The following is an 18,324-nucleotide window of genomic DNA, read 5'->3' on the forward strand; positions in this document are numbered from 1 at the left end:
CACCTGGGAGACACACCAAACATGTGGAAGAAGGTGCTCTGGTCAGATGAAACCAAAATCGAACTTTTTGGGCACAATGCCAAACAATATGTTTGGCGTAACAGCAACACAGCTCATCATCCTGAACACACCATCCCCACTGTCAAACATGGTGGTGGCAGCATCATAGTTTGGGCCTGCTTTTCTTCAGCAATGACAGGGAATATGGTTAAAATTGATGGGAAGATAGATGGAGCCAAATAAAGGACTTTTTTTGAAGAAAACCTGTTGGAGTCTGCAAAAAACCTGAGACTGGGATGGATATTTGTCTTCCAACAAGACAATGATCCCAAACATAAAGCAAAATCTACAATGGAATGGTTCACAAATAAACGTATCCAGGTGTTAGAATGGCCAAGTCAAAGTCCAGACCTGAATCCAATCGAGAATCTATGGAAAGAGCTGAAAAGTACTGTTCACAAACGCTCTCCATCCAACCTCACTCAGCTCGAGCTGTTTGCAAAGAAAGAATGGGCAAGAATGTCAGTCTGTCAATGTGCAAAACTGATAGAGACATACCCCAAGTGACTTGCAGCTGTAATCCCAGCAAAAGGTGGCTCTACAAAGTATTAACTTAAAGCAGACGAATAATATTGCACAATCCACTTTTCAGTTATTTATTTTTTAAAAAAGTTTAAAATAATTAATAAATTTTGTTCAACTTCACAATTGTGTCCCACTTGTTGATTCTTCACCATAACATTAAAATTTTTATCTTTATGTTTGAAGCCTGAAATGTGGGGAAAGGTTGAAAAATTCAAGGGGGCCCGAATACTTTCGCAAGGCACTGTAGATAGATAGATAGATAGAGGGATAGATAGATAGAGGGATAGATGGATAGATAGATAGATAGATAATAGATGAGAATGACATATTTAATGTCTCACTCCCCTGCAATTGTAATCTTGCACCTTTTAGTGCCTTTCATGTGGCACTAAAGGGAGTTTAGCCTTGTACTTAGCCAAAAAAGCAAATAAATAATTAAAAAAAATGTTTTGAAGGTCCCCCTGTTTTTTGTAGCCAGCTAGGGTAAACCAGATGGCTGCAGCTTGCAGACCACAGATGGCAGCTTCACCTTGGCTGGTAATCCAAGACAGAAGGCACCTCACGCTGTTATTTTAAATTAAATAAATAATTTAAAACAAAAAATGTGGGATCCCCTCAAATTAAATCACTAGCCATGGTAAAGTGGTCAGCTCTGGTCTGGTATTCTCAGACTTGGGAGGTCCACAGTTATTGGACCCTCCCCAGCCTAAAAGTAGCAGGAATGGTCGTCTGAATGAGTCCTTAATCAAAAGTCCTTAAGAGTATAATGGAAGAAATTTATGAAGGCCTGGTAATAAATTTGTCACATCTCTGTCTGCAATGGGCTTGCATAGATTTGCGTCAGGTCACAAGAGGCCTCATCATTTTCTGCCAATGTATGCTGTCAATATTTGGTGGAACCAAAGATCATAGAAGTATATTTATACAGTCACAACTTTATTTATGTAACCCACTTTAAACGGGTTCTCCCCTTTGAGAACACTTTCTTCCATATGCTGCAGTAGCTATAAAAATAAATCGAGTATTTCTTATCTTCTCCAGGTCCAGAACTTTCTTCAGTATCCTCTGCTTGTCTATAGTACTAATGTCGCATCAACATCCCTGCTGCTAATCAGTGAGCTCAGCCACTCTAAATTGCTTATGCCATCTGCATGTCAGTATTGTTGACCTCACTTAATTGTTGCAGCACTGCCTACATGATGTTAACGCTGCTGCCAAACAACAGAGACTTGGGAAACAGCAGAGGGCTTGCAGTGTACCTGAGGAAGGTAAGTATTACTTGGTTTCTTTTTTAATGCAGCCTATAAAATTTTTCTGAAAGGGGAGAACCCTAATAAGTCAAAGAACTCCCATGACAATGTGCAGCTTCATGGTGGGGACGTTGGATAGATATCTTTTGTTCAAATGCTAGAAATTGTCTATAGCCTATAGAGATCAGCAGATCAGGTAAAATACAAATTTGCCTATTTGTGTGTTTTTTTCCTGGAAAATTTGATTCTCAGAGAAGTTATTATTTGCAAATGTAATGTCGTTATTATGCTCGGGGGTCTGAGAATAATAAATATACATTAAGTCCTTGTCAGATACTCTGATCCCTACCGCTGTCGCTGAAATCCTATCCTACTGTGCCAAGACTTCCAACTCTAGTGAGGTGGTCTGGGAAGGCTCTGCACAAGCGCACAGAAAGGTCACAATGTCATGACGTCAGACGCATATGCACAGCCACCCCGGGCCTCATCAGAGCTGGAAGTCTTGATTGGTCTGGGAAGTTTTAGGCGGGCTTTGCACGTTGCGACATCGCTACGCCAGCTTCACACGCACTTACCTGCCCTTCAACCGTCGCTCTGGCCGGCGACCCGCCTCCTTCCTAAGGGGGCGGGTCGTGCGGCGTCATAGCGATGTCACACGACAGGCGGCCAATAGCGGCAGAGGGGCGGAGATGAGCAGGATGTAAACATCCTGCCCACCTCCTTCCTTCCGTATAGCCGCCGGCGGCAGGTACGGAGATGTTCCTCGCTCCTGCGGCTTCACACACAGTGATGTGTGCTGCCGCTGGAACGAGGAACAACATCGTACCTGTCGCGGCACCGGCATTATGGAAATGTCGGTGAATGCAACGATGATACGATAACGGCGTTTTTGCGCTCGTTCATCGTATCATCTAGCATTTACACAGTACGATGTCGAAAGTGATGCCGGATGTGCGTCACTGTCGATTTGACCCCACCGACATCGCACATGCTATGTCGCAACGTGCAAAGCCGCCCTTAGTGGAAGCGTCAGGGATCAGTATATGCAATAAGGACAGGACAGGGGATGGTCATGAGTGGAGAGGTCAGAGATGTTAGCGGTAAGGTGAGTATAACTATTTTTTTTTTTACTTTTTGGAGGCCCTTTACAGTTCAAAAAATGGCTATGCTGAATGTAGAATAATCAACATATTTTTGGAAAATTCTTGTGAAATTCAATTCTACTTGAATTTACTCGCTCATCTCTAATGGCCTGCTTCAAGCCTTTTTGGACAGGAGTAATGTCAAAAAAGGATGAAAAATGCTGGAGGGGGAGTATAATACAGTAGCAGGTGTTTTAGGTTTAAAGCGCCTTTCGAACGCTGAAAAAAAACCCACTGGAGTGGTGATGACCAATGTTTTCTGATCACATCTTACATGACCCATTCAGGATGATCCTCTACAATACTTTTATTCTTCAGAATACTCATGTATTTTATCTACTGTAAATCTAGCTAATATTTCCACACAATTGGTATAATAAGTACCTTAAGTCAGTGGGTCGTGGAAGGAGCTTTTTCTTGCCACTAAAATACACTTCAAAGTCTTCTGTCTTCAGCCGGTGGGAGTAATCAATATATCCAGACAACTCTTGTCCATGTGAATTTTTATCTCGTATGAAGATTATAGACTAATTAAGAAAATACAAAAAATATCTATGTAAAAAAGTCTAAGTCAGAAATTATGCTGCATTTTGAGAATGTAGAAAATCTACAAGACATGCAGTAAATTACATCATCTAGGAAGATTGAAAGTAAGTGGGCACAGCAAGGCTATGTAATGAGGAGTTATAAATAAAGAATGCTGAATAGGTAAAGAAAAAAACTGTAAGGAAAAAGAATTGTGAACACCCATAATGTTAAATAGTTTAAAGTTTATAGACAAAAATACAAGAAAACAATACAAGCAATACAAACATATAAAATCAACTAAATTCATATTTCTTGAAATATTTTTTTTTGTTTTTCAATTCCTGATTTTTTTTTACAATTTTTTTTTTTTACTTTTTTACTTAGTCCCTGTATGAGAAATTACTTTTAACCCCTTAACGACCGCGGGCCGTAAAATTACGTCCTAAATGACATAATCTTACTGCCCGCGGTCCTCCGGCGGCAGCATGCCGCGATCGGCACACATCTCAGCTGATTTTCACAGCTGAGATGTGTGCCTGCTAGGCACGAGCAGAATCGTTATCTGCTCGTGCCGATTAACCCCTTATATGGCGCTGTCAATACATGACAGCGCCATTATAAGCGCAATCGCGGTAAAGTTTTTACTTACCGCCGAAACCGGAAGTCACGTGACGCGATCACGTGACTCCCGATAGTTGTCATGGTAGTACAGGGTCATGTGATGACTCCTGTACTACACATGAATTGGTTTCACTTTCGCTGTGCCCGGGGCACAGCAAAAGAGAAAGACAGCGTATCTGCTGTTTACAGCCTTCCAGCTGTGATCAGCAGATACTGCAGAGCGATCGGAATGCTGATCGCAATAGCCCCCTAGGGGGACTAGTAAAATAAAAAAAAAAAGTAAAAAAATAAGTTTTAAAAAATTAAAAAAAAACAAAAAAACCTAAAAGTTCAAATCACCCCCCATTCGCCCCATTGAAAATTAAAGGGTTAAAAAAATAAAAAATATACACACATTTGGTATCGCCGCGTTCAGAAACGCCCGATCTATCAAAATATAAAATCAATTAATCTGATCAGTAAACGGCGTAGCGGCAAAAAAATTCCAAACGCCAAAACGACGTTTTTTTGTCGCCACAACTTTTGCGCAAAATGCAATAAGAGGCGATCAAAACGTAGCATCTGCGCAAAAATGGTACCGTTAAAAACGTCAGCTCGAGACGCAAAAAATAAGCCGTCATTGAGCCTAAGATCCCGAAAAATGAGAACGCTACGGGTCACGGAATATGGCGTAAAACGTGCGCCACTTTTTTCGGACAAACTTCCGATTTTTTTTTAACCCCTTATATAAAAGTAAACCTATACATGTTTGGTGTCTACGAACTCGCACTGACCTGAGGCATCACACCCACACATCAGTTTTACCATATAGTGAACACAGTGAATAAAATATCTCAAAAACCATAGTGCTATCGCACTTTTTTTGCAATTTTTCAGCATTTGGAATTTTTTTGCCATTTTCTAGTACACAATATGGTAAAACTGATGGTTTCATTTAAAAGTACAGCTCGTTCCGCAAAAAATGAGCCCTCACATGACCATATTGACTGAAAAATAAAAAAGTTACGTCTCTCAGAAAAAGAATGGCGAAAAAAAAAAACGGAAAGCGAAAAATCGGCCGGTCGTGAAAGGGTTAATTCCCCTGATCACTGGTGTAATGTAATGCATTGCATGATCATTGCAATACATTATACTGTCAGTCTGACAGTGACTGAAGCATCAGGGATCAGGCTCCTGGCATGATCCCCAAAGCTTCCCATAGTTTAGGTACCTGGAGGTTGTCATGGTGACCTTGAGTCATCATGGAAATGATCAGGCCCTCGCGATCACACTGCAGGGGCACCAACCAGAGGGGAGTGGGGGCACAATCCATCTCCCAATCCCATAAATGCTGTGATTGATATTGATAGCAGCATTTAGGAGGTTAAGCAGCCAGGGACTTGGCTGTGAGAGCCGGGGCTTGGCTGTCAGATAAACCAAGTCCCCAGTGGAGAACATGTGTGCACAACTCCTGTGACCGCATGATTGCCAGGATGTCCTGGAACGTCCAAGGTTGGGAAGTTGAAGATTGTGAAGGGTTTAAAATTTGGGTTCAAAAACCCTGGAAAAAGGCTCAAAGAATCCGCTGGGGGCTAAACACAAAAAAGTACTCAACAAACGACAAAAAAAATGTCCAGGAAAAAACGCCAGCATTTCCTGAACCTGAAATATCATGCTCTTGGCAGGTTTCACAGCTTGGAAGAGACATTGTGTGCACATACCCTTATATGAACCATACATTAGAACTGGTACAGATTATAAATGACTTATTACTATATATAAGGGCACATGAGGAGATTGATGCTATTGCGCTGTATACATACAGTATCTTCTATGTTTTTGTGATGTGTATTGATTAATCACTTATTGTGGAGAGTAACCTTTCTAACTTGTTTATACTCTGTGAATGTTCATGGCTCACAGTTTGAAGAGCTGAAATGCCAAATACATGAGTGAATAAAAAAGAAATCTATCTTATGAAAAAGAACGGATAGATCATGTACGTTGAGCAAGGACATAGAAATTTCGTCTTAGGATACGTTCCCAGAATGAGCTTTTGGTGAGTTTTGACGCTGTATATTTTAGAGGAGCAAACAATACAGGGTTTTAAGCGGGTTTCACACGCTGCGATGTCGCTAGCGAGATCGCAAGCGATCGTACCCGCCCCCGTCGGTTGTGCGACACGGGCAAATTGCTGCCCGTCATACACAACCTTGCTTACCCCGTCACATGGATTTACCTGCCATGCGATGTCGCTCTGGCCGGCGATCCGCCTCCTTTCTAAGGGGGCGGGTCATGCGGCATCACAGCGACGTCACACGGCAGCCGTCCAATAGAAGCGGAGGGGCGGAGATGATTGGGACATAAACATCCCGCCCACCTCCTTCCTTCCGCATTGGCGGTGGAGGCAGGTAAGGAGCTGTTCGTCACTCCTGCGGTGTCACACACAACTTCTCCGCGGCAAACGATTTTGGCCACTTTTGCGATCATTTTAGATCGCACATAACTGTCACCCCCTGCGATATCGTTAATGACGGCGGATGTGCGTCACAAACGACGTGACCCCGACGATAAATCATTAATGATATTGTAGCGTGTAAAGCCCGCTTTACAGTTCCAGCAAAGTGGAAACCCACTGAACTTATTTTTTACGCAGTGCAAACTGACCTGTGGTGGATGTTTCAAATCCGCAACATGTCAATTTCTCTTGCTCTGAGTTTTCTGTGCAGATTTTCCCCATAGACTTGCATTATGTGTAAAAAATTTGCAGATAAGAAATGCATATACAGTTTCAGTGCGTTTCCGATGTGGAAATGCATCAAAAACATGTGTAATCCGGGCCTGAGTATATCAATAAGGTTTTGCTAAAGCCAAATGTCAGAAGTATCAAAAACAAAGCAGTTTTATTTAAAGCATGACTGACCAAAAAGAGACAAAAACAGCGTAAAAACTGTATATTGAAAAACACACAAAAACACAATTGAAAAGCCCAAGTAACCTAATTTGCATAATAAGCACAGAAATTGTACAGAAATTCTGCGACATAAAAAACTCACCAAAAGTTCAACGTGAGAACGTAGCCTTAAGGTGGTGTCACACATAGCGACGGCGGCAACGACGTCGCTGCTACGTCACCATTTTCTGTGACGTAGCAGCGACGTCCCGTCACTGTCGCTGTGTGTGACATCCAGCAACGACCTGTGAGGTCGCCGCTCGTTGCTGAATGTCCTGCTTCATTTTTTGCTTGTCGCTTTCCCGCTGTGAAGCACACATCGCTGTGTGTGACAGCGAGAGAGCAACGAACTGAAGCGAGCAGGGAGCAGGGAGACGGCTTCTGGCAGCCTGCGGTAAGCTGTAAGCATGGTAAACATCGGGTAACCAAGGGAAGCCCTTTCCTTGTTTACCCGATATTTACTTTAGTTACAGCGTCCGCCGCTCTCATGCTGCCAGTGCTGCCGGCTCCCTGCTACCTGCACACAGCCAGAGTACACATCGGGAAATAAGCAAAGGTTTAGCACTTTGGTTGGTTACCCGATATTTACCTTAGTTACCAAGCGCAGCATCGCTTCCACAGCGACGCGTGTCATTATGATCGCTGCTGCACTTGCTGTGTTTGACAGCTAAGCAGCGATCATAACAGCGACTTACAAGGTCGCTGTTGCGTCACAGAAAATGGTGACGTAACAGCAACATCATTGTCGCTGTCGCTATGTATGAACCCAGCTTTAGACCATGTGCACACATTGAGTATGGGGGGAGGCTTTACCTCAGTATTTGTAAGTCAAAACCAGGAGTGGGTGAATAACACCAAAGTGGTGACATGTTTCTATCATACTTTACCTCTGATTGTTCCGCTCCTGGTTTTGGCTTACAAATAGTGATGGGTGAACGCCCCGATGTTCGTGTTCGTGAGACTTGCCTGAGCCTTTTGTAAAGTTCGAGTTCGGGTTCTGCTAATGCAAAACTTGCATCCGAACCCTGAACTTGGAATATACAGTTATGGGATGGTGCGGGGGGGCTGTAAAATAAAGAATATAGCTAATAATAAACATTGTCATTATACTTACCGCTCCCGCAATACATCCTGCAGACCCGCTCAGCCGCTGTCTCCTGGCCGCTTCTGCTTCCTGGTCCGATCATTAACTTTCGGGGGTATTCACTGCACTGCTCATCACTTGGCAGTCTTCGGCTGTTTTTGGCCGTGTTCGTGGTCACATCAGGGTTCATCCGAGTCCATGACTTAGCCATGGATTGAACTTTGTCACTGTTAGTCTGCTCCTCGCTCTGTATAGATGTTTGTCTGTACAGAATGATGAAGCAGATATTGCTCTACCTGTGGACTACGTCAGACAAATATTTTTTTTTATAATAAACATAGAGTCTCTAAATGTTTTTCTGTTTTATTTCTAATAAAAAAAATTTTCTGTGTGTTGTGTTTTTCTTTTTACTGTTTACTAGAAATTCATAGTGGCCATGTCTAATTTGGCATGACACCATGAATTTTGGGCTTAGTACTAGCTGAGAATACAAAGTTAGTAGTAGCCTCTTTATTACCCAGCATACTACACCCATCAGGGCCGCTGGGCAAGCCTGGTAAAGCGCCTGGAAATGGCGCTAAGAAAAAATGTGCCATTTCCAGGGGTGGATGCGGGCTGCAGAGAATCCCAGCCCCCAGCTGCCTGGTTTTACCTGACTAGCGATCAAAATACAGTGGGAGCCCACGCATTTTTTTTAAATGATTTTTTTAAATAATTAAAAAAAAAATTAATGCCCTTACCTATATTTTGATTTCCAGTCAAGGTAAAGCCAGGCAGGTGGGGGTGGCAGCCCATAGCCATCAATTTTATCTGCGCTGAGAATCAAAAATACCGTGGAGCGCTACATTATTTTTTAAATTTATTTATTTTTACACTACTATATGTGTGAGGGAACCAATAGCTAATCTTATACGCTGTCACGCAGAATGGGCATCTGTGATTGGCTGTTGGATTAACCTGGAAGTTGCCCATATATTCTAGATGCTAGACTGTATGGGCTGGTTTCAGGTTACTCCAGCATCCAATCACAGATGCCCACTCTGTGACAGCGTTTGTGATTGGTTGTTATTTTAACAGTAAAATAAAGTAACAACACAGAGAAAAAAATATTTTATTAGAAATAAAACAGAAGACATTTAGGACGCCATCTTTATTACCCTAAAAAAACCTGTCTGAAGTAGTCCAAAAGTGGGCGAGCATCTTCAGCTCAGCTACATACATGCGAGAAGACAAACACAGGTCTGCTCACACAGACTCAGCTGAGAGCTGTCAGAGACTTCACCTGAGTGCACAGCTGAGGCTTGTGTACGACTCATGCGAGTCTCGCATCGGTATCATCCTGCACGACGCACACTCTCCTGACAGTAGCGCCTCAGCTGCATGGAAATACACGCAGCCGACCTTTCCTGTAAGGAAAGTATGCACCGTGGCGGGTGATACTGATGCAAGACTCGCACAGTGACAGTCAAAGATCAATCAAGTCCATGGCTCATGGACTCAGGTGAACCCTCACGTCACCGTGAACACGCTGATGAAAGCCGAAAACTACGGAGTGACGAGCTGTGCAGTGAATACCACCGGAAGTTAATAATCAGACCCGGAAGCAGAAGCGGCTGGGAGACAGCAGCTGAGCAGGTCTGCAGGACGCGCCGCGGGACCGGTAAGTATAGTCATAATGTTTTTTACTAATATGCTTTTTTTACAGCCCTTAGATGCGAACAGGACTCGAACTGTAACACAAGCTTCCCAGGAAAACTCGTTTTTGGGACCGTGTGCACGAACACTATGTGTTCGGTGTAGACTCCGAACTTTACAATTCAAGTTCGCCCCTCACTATTTACAAATACTGAGGTAAAAATCTCACCAAATACTCAATGTGTGCTTGTGGTCTAAGAGATCAGGGACTGTCCCGTTGACTGCTTACAAACCAGTTGCCCTATAAGAAGACATAACAACACATTATAATGGGCTAATTGAAATCAATGTTTTTAATGTGATACATGGACACACTGTGAGAAGGAATCCGATGCTGCGATGTCGCACGCGATAGTCCCCGCCCCCGTCGCAGGTACGATATCGTGTGATAGCTGGCGTAGCGAAAATTATCGCTACGCCAGGTTCACACGCACTCACCCGCCCTGCGACTGTCGCTCTGGCCGGTGACCCGCCTCCTTCCTAAGGGGGCGGGTCGTGCGGCTTCATAGCGACGTCACACGGCAGGCGGCCAATAGCGGCGGAGGGTGTCGGAGATGAGCAGGATGTAAATATCCCGCCCACCTCCTTCCTTCCGCATATCCTATGGAAGCCGCGGTGACGCCGGTAGGAGATGTTCCTCGCTCCTGCGGCTTCACACACAGCGATGTGTGCTGCCGCAGGAACGAGGAACAACATCGGACCATCGCGTCAGCGTAATTATGGATTACACCGACGCTGCACCGATGATATGATTACGCCGATTTTGCGCTCGTTAATCGTATTATCTAGGCTTTACACACTACGATGTCGCATGCGATGCCGGATGTGCGTCACTTTCAATTTGACCCCACCGACATCGCACCTGCGATGTCGTAGTGTGCAAAGCCGCCCTTAGAAGTAAGAAATAGAAACCTGTACCAACTCCGAATACTTGAGGCTAGGTTCACACGTTGAGCATTTGGTAAGTATTTTACCTCAGTATGTATAAGCCAAAACCAGGATTGGAACAATCAGAGGAAAACTATCATTGAAACATGGGCAAAACTTCTGTATTTTTTACCCCCTCCTGCTTTTAACTTACAAATACTGAGGTAAAAAACTCGCCAAGTACCCAACGTGTGCATAGGGCCTTACAGAATATGTGAAACTAGTATTTAAAATCTGACAGACAAACAATTTATTGTACAGAATAGCAAAGTATACTTTACTATTCTTCCCACAAAAGTAACATGGAATAAATCCAACGTATGGCACAAAAAAATATTGATTGAAAAGATTTTTGGAATAGCAGTAAATGAATAGTAAGACATACAGTCATATGAAAAAGTTTTGGCACCCCTATTAATGTTAACCTTTTTTCTTTATAACAATTTGGGTTTTTGCTTTTTCAGTTTCATATATCTAATAACTGATGGACTCAGTAATATTTCTGGATTGAAATGAGGTTTATTGTACTAACAGAAAATGTGCAATCCGCATTTAAACAAAATTTGATCGGTGCAAAAGTATGGGCACCCTTATCAATTTCTTGATTTGAACACTCCTAACTACTTTTTACTGACTTACTAAAGCACTAAATTGGCTTTGTAACCTCATTTAGCTTTGAACTTCATAGGCAGGTGTATCCAATCATGAGAAAAGGTATTTAAGGTGGCCACTTGCAAGCTGTTCTCCTATTTGAATCTCCTATGAAGAGTGGCATCATGGGCTCCTCAAAACAACTCTCAAATAATCTGAAAACAAAGATTATTCAACATAGTTGTTCAGGGGAAGGATACAAAAAGTTGTCTCAGAGATTTAAACTGTCAGTTTCCACTGTGAGGAACATAGTAAGTAAATGGAAGAACACAGGTACAGTTCTTGTTAAGCCCAGAAGTGGCAGGCCAAGAAAAATATCAGGAAGGCAGAGAAGAAGAATGGTGAGAACAGTCAAGGACAATCCACAGACCACCTCCAAAGACCTGCAGCTTCATCTTGCTGCAGATGGTGTCAATGTGCATCAGTCAACAATACAGCGCACTTTGCACAAGGAGAAGCTGTATGAGAGAGTGATGCAAAAGAAGCAGTTTCTGCAAGCACGCCACAAACAGAGTCACATGAGGTATGCAAAAGCACATTTGAACAAGCCAGTTACATTTTGGAAGAAGCTCCTGTGGACTGATGAAACAAAGATTGAGTTGTTTGGTCATACAAAAAGGCGTTATGCATGGAGGCAAAAAAACACGGCATTCCAAGAAAAGCACTTGCTACCCACAGTAAAATTTGGTGGAGGTTCCATCATGCTTTGGGGCTGTGTGGCCAATGCCGGCACCGGGAATCTTGTTAAAGTTGAGGGTCGCATGGATTCAACTCAGTATCAGCAGATTCTTGACAATAATGTGCAAGAATTAGTGACGAAGTTGAAGTTACGCAGGGGATGGATATTTCAGCAAGACAATGATCCAAAACACCGCTCCAAATCTACTCAGGCATTCATGCAGAGGAACAATTACAATGTTCTGGAATGGTCATCCCAGTCCCCAGACCTGAATATCATTGAAAATCTGTGGGATAATTTAAAGCGTGCTGTCCATGCTCAGCGACCATCAAACTTAACTGAATTGAAATTGTTTTGTAAACAGGAATGGTCAAATATACCTTCATCCAGGATCCAGGAACTCATTAAAAGCTACAGGAAGTGACTAGAGGCTGTTATTTTTGCAAAAGGAGGATCTACAAAATATTAATGTCACTTTTATGTTGAGGTGCCCATACTTTTGCACCGGTCAAATTTTGTTTAAATGCGGATTGCACATTTTCTGTTAGTACAATAAACCTCATTTCAATCCAGAAATATTACTCAGTCCATCAGTTATTAGATATATGAAACTGAAATAGCTGTTGCAAAAACCCAAATTGTTATAAAGAAAAAAGGTTAACATTAATAGGGGTGCCCAAACTTTTTCATATGACTGTATGTAAGGCTAAGTTCACATTTCCGCTAAAATGTATCAGTCACAATCCGCTGCTCTGGTAAACAACAGAATCCGTTTAGCGGATTCCGTTGTTCCCATAGACTTGTATGAGCAGTGGATTTTGACTGATGATGCTGCGTTGCACCCTCCGCCCGACTGATCAGTCGTGGAACGACTGACCGCCAGGCGGGAGGAACGCAGCCTGTAATGTTTTTTGAGCAGCGCGATCCGTCAGATTTCGCTGTGCATGCTCTCTGGCTCCCTGCACACGTGACCAGCTTTGGTTGGTTACCCGATATTTACCCTGGTTACGGTGCAAGGAGCCAGCGCTAAGCGGTGTACGCCCGTAACCAAGGTAAATATCGGGTAACCAAGGTAAACATCGGGTGCTTTGCTGTTACCCAATATTTAGTCTGGTTACGTGTGCAGGGAGGCCGACACTTCCCCACTCGGCCCCGCCCCCTCCCACACTCCGCACATGTGTGTACACACACACACACACACACACACACACTCACTCACTCACCTTCCCCAGCCATGCAGACCAGCACTGCCACTGACACCCTCATCTGGCCCCGCTCGGCTCCACCCTCCGCTCGGCTCCACCCCCTCCCGCACTCCGCATGTGCACACATACACACACACACACTCACAACACTCACTCACACATATACTCACCTGTCCCAACCATGCAGACCGCAGGACTGCCACTGACATCCTCAGCGCCTGGCCCCGCCCCCCCGCTCGGCTCCGCCCCCTCCCACATTCAGCATGTATACACACACTCACACACACACAACTCACACACTCACCTGTCCTGCAGTCCCTGCGGCACTGACGTCCTCAGTGCCACGGCCCCTCTCGGCTCCACTCCCCCCGAACTCTGCCCCCTCGCGCTCCGCCCCCACACACAATGGAGTCCGACAAAGAATTCTGTACTTTGTCATCCATTGTACAGCGTTGTACAGCGCATCAGTCACATGCGTCAAGCGACGCATGTGACTGATACAAAACAACGGAAATGTGAACTTAGCCTAAAATGTCAGTGTGAGCAGCATTTTACTGATACTAGGTGTTTATAGGGTAACATTTCTCCTTGTGGGGAGTGCAAATCTGGTGTAAAGAGAAGGAAACTTTTAGGCTAATCTGTCTGTTCACTGTAATTTATAATTATATTTTGCATGTTTTGACATGTACAGCACCAATGAATCCATTTACTAAAAAGTAAATACTAATAATGACTTTTGGACTACTGCATACAATCGGTCCTGTCAGCTTCCTCTCTGAAGGAGAGGCAGGCAGAGAGGCTGAGACATCGCAGACAAGGAGGAGGAGACCCATTGGACAGTCTGGCCCCTGTGCAACGAAATCTAATTAGCAGAAAACATCAAATACTGATTAAAAATTACAGTGCTGTGAAAATTAATTGGGACAAAGCAAAAAAAACCCCACATTTTTTAATATTTAATAATAAAATGTTATAATGCAACGTGACATACCAATTTTTATAAGAAATATGTCCTCCTTTTGCAGATATGAGATTTTCAATGCATTTTGGCATTGATTCTACCAAGTTGTTGCATAAATTCTTCAATTCTTCATCATGATACCACACTTGTATGGCACTGTTTATCATGCGTTCTTTGGTAGTACAGTCCATTTTGCCAAGATGTCTCTTCTTCACAATGCTGCACAAATTGTCTATAGGATTTAAGTCTGGTGAATTGCCAGGCCAGTCCAGCACTTTTACTTTATTTTCTTCCAGGAATTTCTTCACACACTTGGAATTGTGTCATGGAGCCAAATCTTGTTGGAATGTCCCTTCAAATTTACGAATGAATGGCACAATAAAATGTTTTAAAATGTCTATGTATTTGGATGAATTAATAATACCATCAACAGGAAATAAGCTCCCTGTACCATCAGCTGTAAAAAAGCCCCAAAATATCTGTTTTTGAGAGTGTTTTACAGCTTGTTGATTATGATCAGCTCATAATGATTCATTTTTGCTTCTTCTAACAACATTGAAAATTACCTTTTTCCACTGGCTAGTTGTCCAAGATTTATATTTTTTTTGCTCATGCGAGTCGTTTTGCCTTCATTGGAGATGTCAAAAGTTGTTTCTTTACTGGCTTTGTTGCCCTCCGACCAACTTCCAGAAGCCTGCGCTGTACAGTCGAATCGCTAATATCAACACCTGCAGCGAACAAGTCTCTTTGGAGATCTTTACTTGTTTTTCTTGCATTAATTTTACTATTTCTGATTGAAATACTATGTCCCAAGAATGACAAAAGTATATTAGGAGTGATACCTTTATAGGTTACCCAGAAAAATTATATTAGCACTATTTCTGATAAGTGTTTTATCAGTTCTTGGTGTCGTTTTCCTTTTTCTTCCACATTTCCGTTTTCATGTTGGAGAAAATGATCCAGTTTCATTCTGTGTGCGAATTATTCTTGAAACAGTAGATTTTCCAATACCAACAGTGGAAGCAATTTCTCTTACAGTCAGACTTGTATGTTTATTAAGAGTAATAATTCTAGACCTCTTCCGTGGAGTAACATCCATTTTTACAGACACGAATCACACTGAGAGAAAAACTACACTAAACCACTCATCACAGAAACAAGCTCTCAACTGAAGCTGAGGGAGCAGCTAGCTGTTATTTTCTGACTAAAACCAGTCAAACCACATTTTGTTAATCAAGGTTGCACACTCACACCTGTTCAAAGCAGTTAAAACTGGTTTGAATCACTGACAGGTAACCAACTTACGATTTTACTTAAAAAATGTTTTGCCACAATTAATTTGCACAGCACTGTAACGACCATTTGTTCACTAAGGGTATCAATTTTAAGCGCACCAATCACCAGGATTTTCCTATATAACCTAAAGCCAGTGCTTTACTGGCACTATCAGGCTGATTTATACATACCTTTAGTTGTCAGTTTGAATGTATAGGTTTTGACACACAAGCAAGTAAAGTTTGTAAAATCAGCAGCTTGTTGAATGACAGCAGTTGATAGCTAGGGTGGGTATTCATAGTTATCCCCTTCCCTGTTATTTATGCTATTTTTTTTGTACAACAGTTTTACTTTGTTTACATTGTGACTAAAAGGACCTGTGCTGTTGTCAACCCATGTGACCAGAAGGAGTGGGGCCTCAGCCAACATAGCTTATATCAGGAAGCAAAATTTTTCTGTTGGCTGAGGCCCCACCCCTTTTGGTCACATGGGTATGACATCAGCACAGGTCCTTTAGTCACAAAGGAAAACATTTCTATGATAGAATTAGCATAAGTAACAGGGAGAGGGGATAAATATAAATACCCACCGAAGCTATCAGCTGATCGGCAGCTGCTGTCATTCAACAAGCTGCTGAGCTTACAAACTACTTGCTTGTGTGTCAAAACCTACTCATCCGAACTGACAACTAAAGGTATATATAAAATCAACCTGATAGTGCCAGTATAGCACTAGCTTTAGGTTATATAAGAAAATCCTGGTGATTGCTGCACTTTAATCTGTATTACAGCGCCATTACAGCCATGTTTCTACCTTACATTCCATGATTTTGTTGACAGGTGCTCGTTAAGTTCATATCGCTGGTAAATATTTTTTGTTTCTTAAATATTGGCAACTAAAATTTACAGACTTGTCCATAATCATCTCCATTAGTCGTCTCCATCCTACTCTTCACACCATAATGCTTAACATCTAGCATATTTTTATGCTTATTAAACAGACAAGAACTCACTCGTCTGTAGCTTTTATGATGATTTCAAAGAGGGATGACTGAACAAAATATTTTTCTTCTATCATAGTCAAAACCACACTAAAAATACATTGTCTGATGTTAAAGATATTTAACTAACAGTCAGCAGCAACACATCAGCACTCAGAACACCCACGGTATACCTGGCTGACATTCTCCAGACACCATACTACTCTACTGTATCTGTGCCACAATATTCCAGACTCCACAACATTATCTTCTAGCTTCTACTGCCTATACAAATATATTATGTCAGTTTCCTACCTACAGCACCTGTGCCAATGCAATATTTGGTAAATGTAGGTCTAATAGAAAGCGCTCTGGAATATGATGATGCTATGTAAGCAAGTAAAGTAATAATATAATGTGGTGGTCCTAATCAAAACTAGAACAAGCTTGTCTACAAAACTTAGGAATTCTTTAAAAAAAAGAGTTAAGACTAAATAACAAAGTGCTAGTGCTCAAAATATATAAGGTGCTATATATATATAAATAGGTTTGGCCTCACCCAATTTCATTTCCTGGAGACAACCAATAAAAGCATTAAGAGAAGGGTCGGAGGCCACAGTAAGTCCTAGAAGGGTACTCGCTCTGCTCTTAAAGGACTTACTGTGGATTCTGGCCCTTATCTTCATGCTGTGATTGGTTGTCTCCAGGAAAAGAAATTGGGTGAGACCAAACCTTTTTATATGTAGCACCTTATAAATTTTGAGCACTAGATCCTTGTTATTTAGTCTTATCTCTTTTTTAGAGGAATTCTAATAAAAGGTATATTTTAGTCTTTATTGCTTTATGACATCGATTTAAAGGAGACTTTTGTGTATTAGCCCAAATATCTAATAGTGTGGGCTTTTTGAGCTTTTTCTATAAAACTTATGCATAAATTCGGACCCTTGGATCATATTTTATCACACTTTTAAAATAAATGTAAAAAAATAATCTAAATGTTTATGAGCAACATAAACAACAACACCCACCAAACTAAAGTACGTCGGGTGGCTAAGATGAAGATAACCAGGAGGAAGGTCACATCTTTCTTCTTGGTAGTATACCTTTTGAAAGGTAGATTCCGATTTGCAATATAAAGCAAATCAATTATCTCCACATCTAACAGTAGAAAAAATGTGGTGGAAAATTGGACTTTGTGTGCAGAAATTGCAGAAATTAAAAAAAAAAACTGAATAAAGATGAGTGAACAGATTTGTTGATTTAGCTGTTGTCTCTGAATGCAGGCCTGTCTTTGCTGGGAAGAACATAGCAGTTTTGTGTTAGTTCTGTGTCATTATGAGAGCTGACTGTCAGTCATTACATGACTCACACTGGTAATGCCAATAATAATTGAAATTTGGTAATTTGAAATAAGCTCTGGAAGCAGATTCTCAGGAAGATTAGTGCCTGGCCCATAGATCTTAACAGCTCATTTACATGTAAGAAAAACGTGGATTACTCTGGAATAAATCATTGATTCGTATATATCAAGGTATCATTTTATTCAACTTACTATGACGTGCATGTCAATATACTGTAGATGGCTTAGGAGGCTTGATCTTACTGATAGATTGCCCTTAAGCCACACAACTATTTTAAATTTCTATAAAAGTTAATGTACACGTTTTTGTGCCTAACTGTTTTCTTATTCCTCAGTATAGAAAAAGCCAATTCCCCTTGGCTGAAACTTTTCTCATTCCTAGAGAAAGGTCCTTTAAGGCTTTAACTTGTTCAGCAACATGCTTTTTATCTCCTGCTGAGAGTCAGATTA

The 18,324-nt window shown here is 41.9% G+C and overlaps 1 protein-coding gene across 1 annotated transcript in view; it reads right to left on the minus strand.

Moving 5' to 3' along the window:
* Positions 1 to 18,324, minus strand: part of CFAP299 (cilia and flagella associated protein 299) — a 916,670-nt gene that overhangs the window by 117,512 nt on the left and 780,834 nt on the right. Inside the window, exon 4 of the mRNA XM_075337783.1 lies at positions 3,362 to 3,504. Within this exon, the coding sequence (XP_075193898.1) occupies positions 3,362 to 3,504 (143 nt within the window). The remainder of the gene's footprint in view (positions 1 to 3,361; positions 3,505 to 18,324) is intronic.

The sequence above is a fragment of the Anomaloglossus baeobatrachus genome, chromosome 1 (genome assembly GCF_048569485.1).
Source record: "Anomaloglossus baeobatrachus isolate aAnoBae1 chromosome 1, aAnoBae1.hap1, whole genome shotgun sequence".
Classification (NCBI taxonomy): domain Eukaryota; kingdom Metazoa; phylum Chordata; class Amphibia; order Anura; family Aromobatidae; genus Anomaloglossus; species Anomaloglossus baeobatrachus.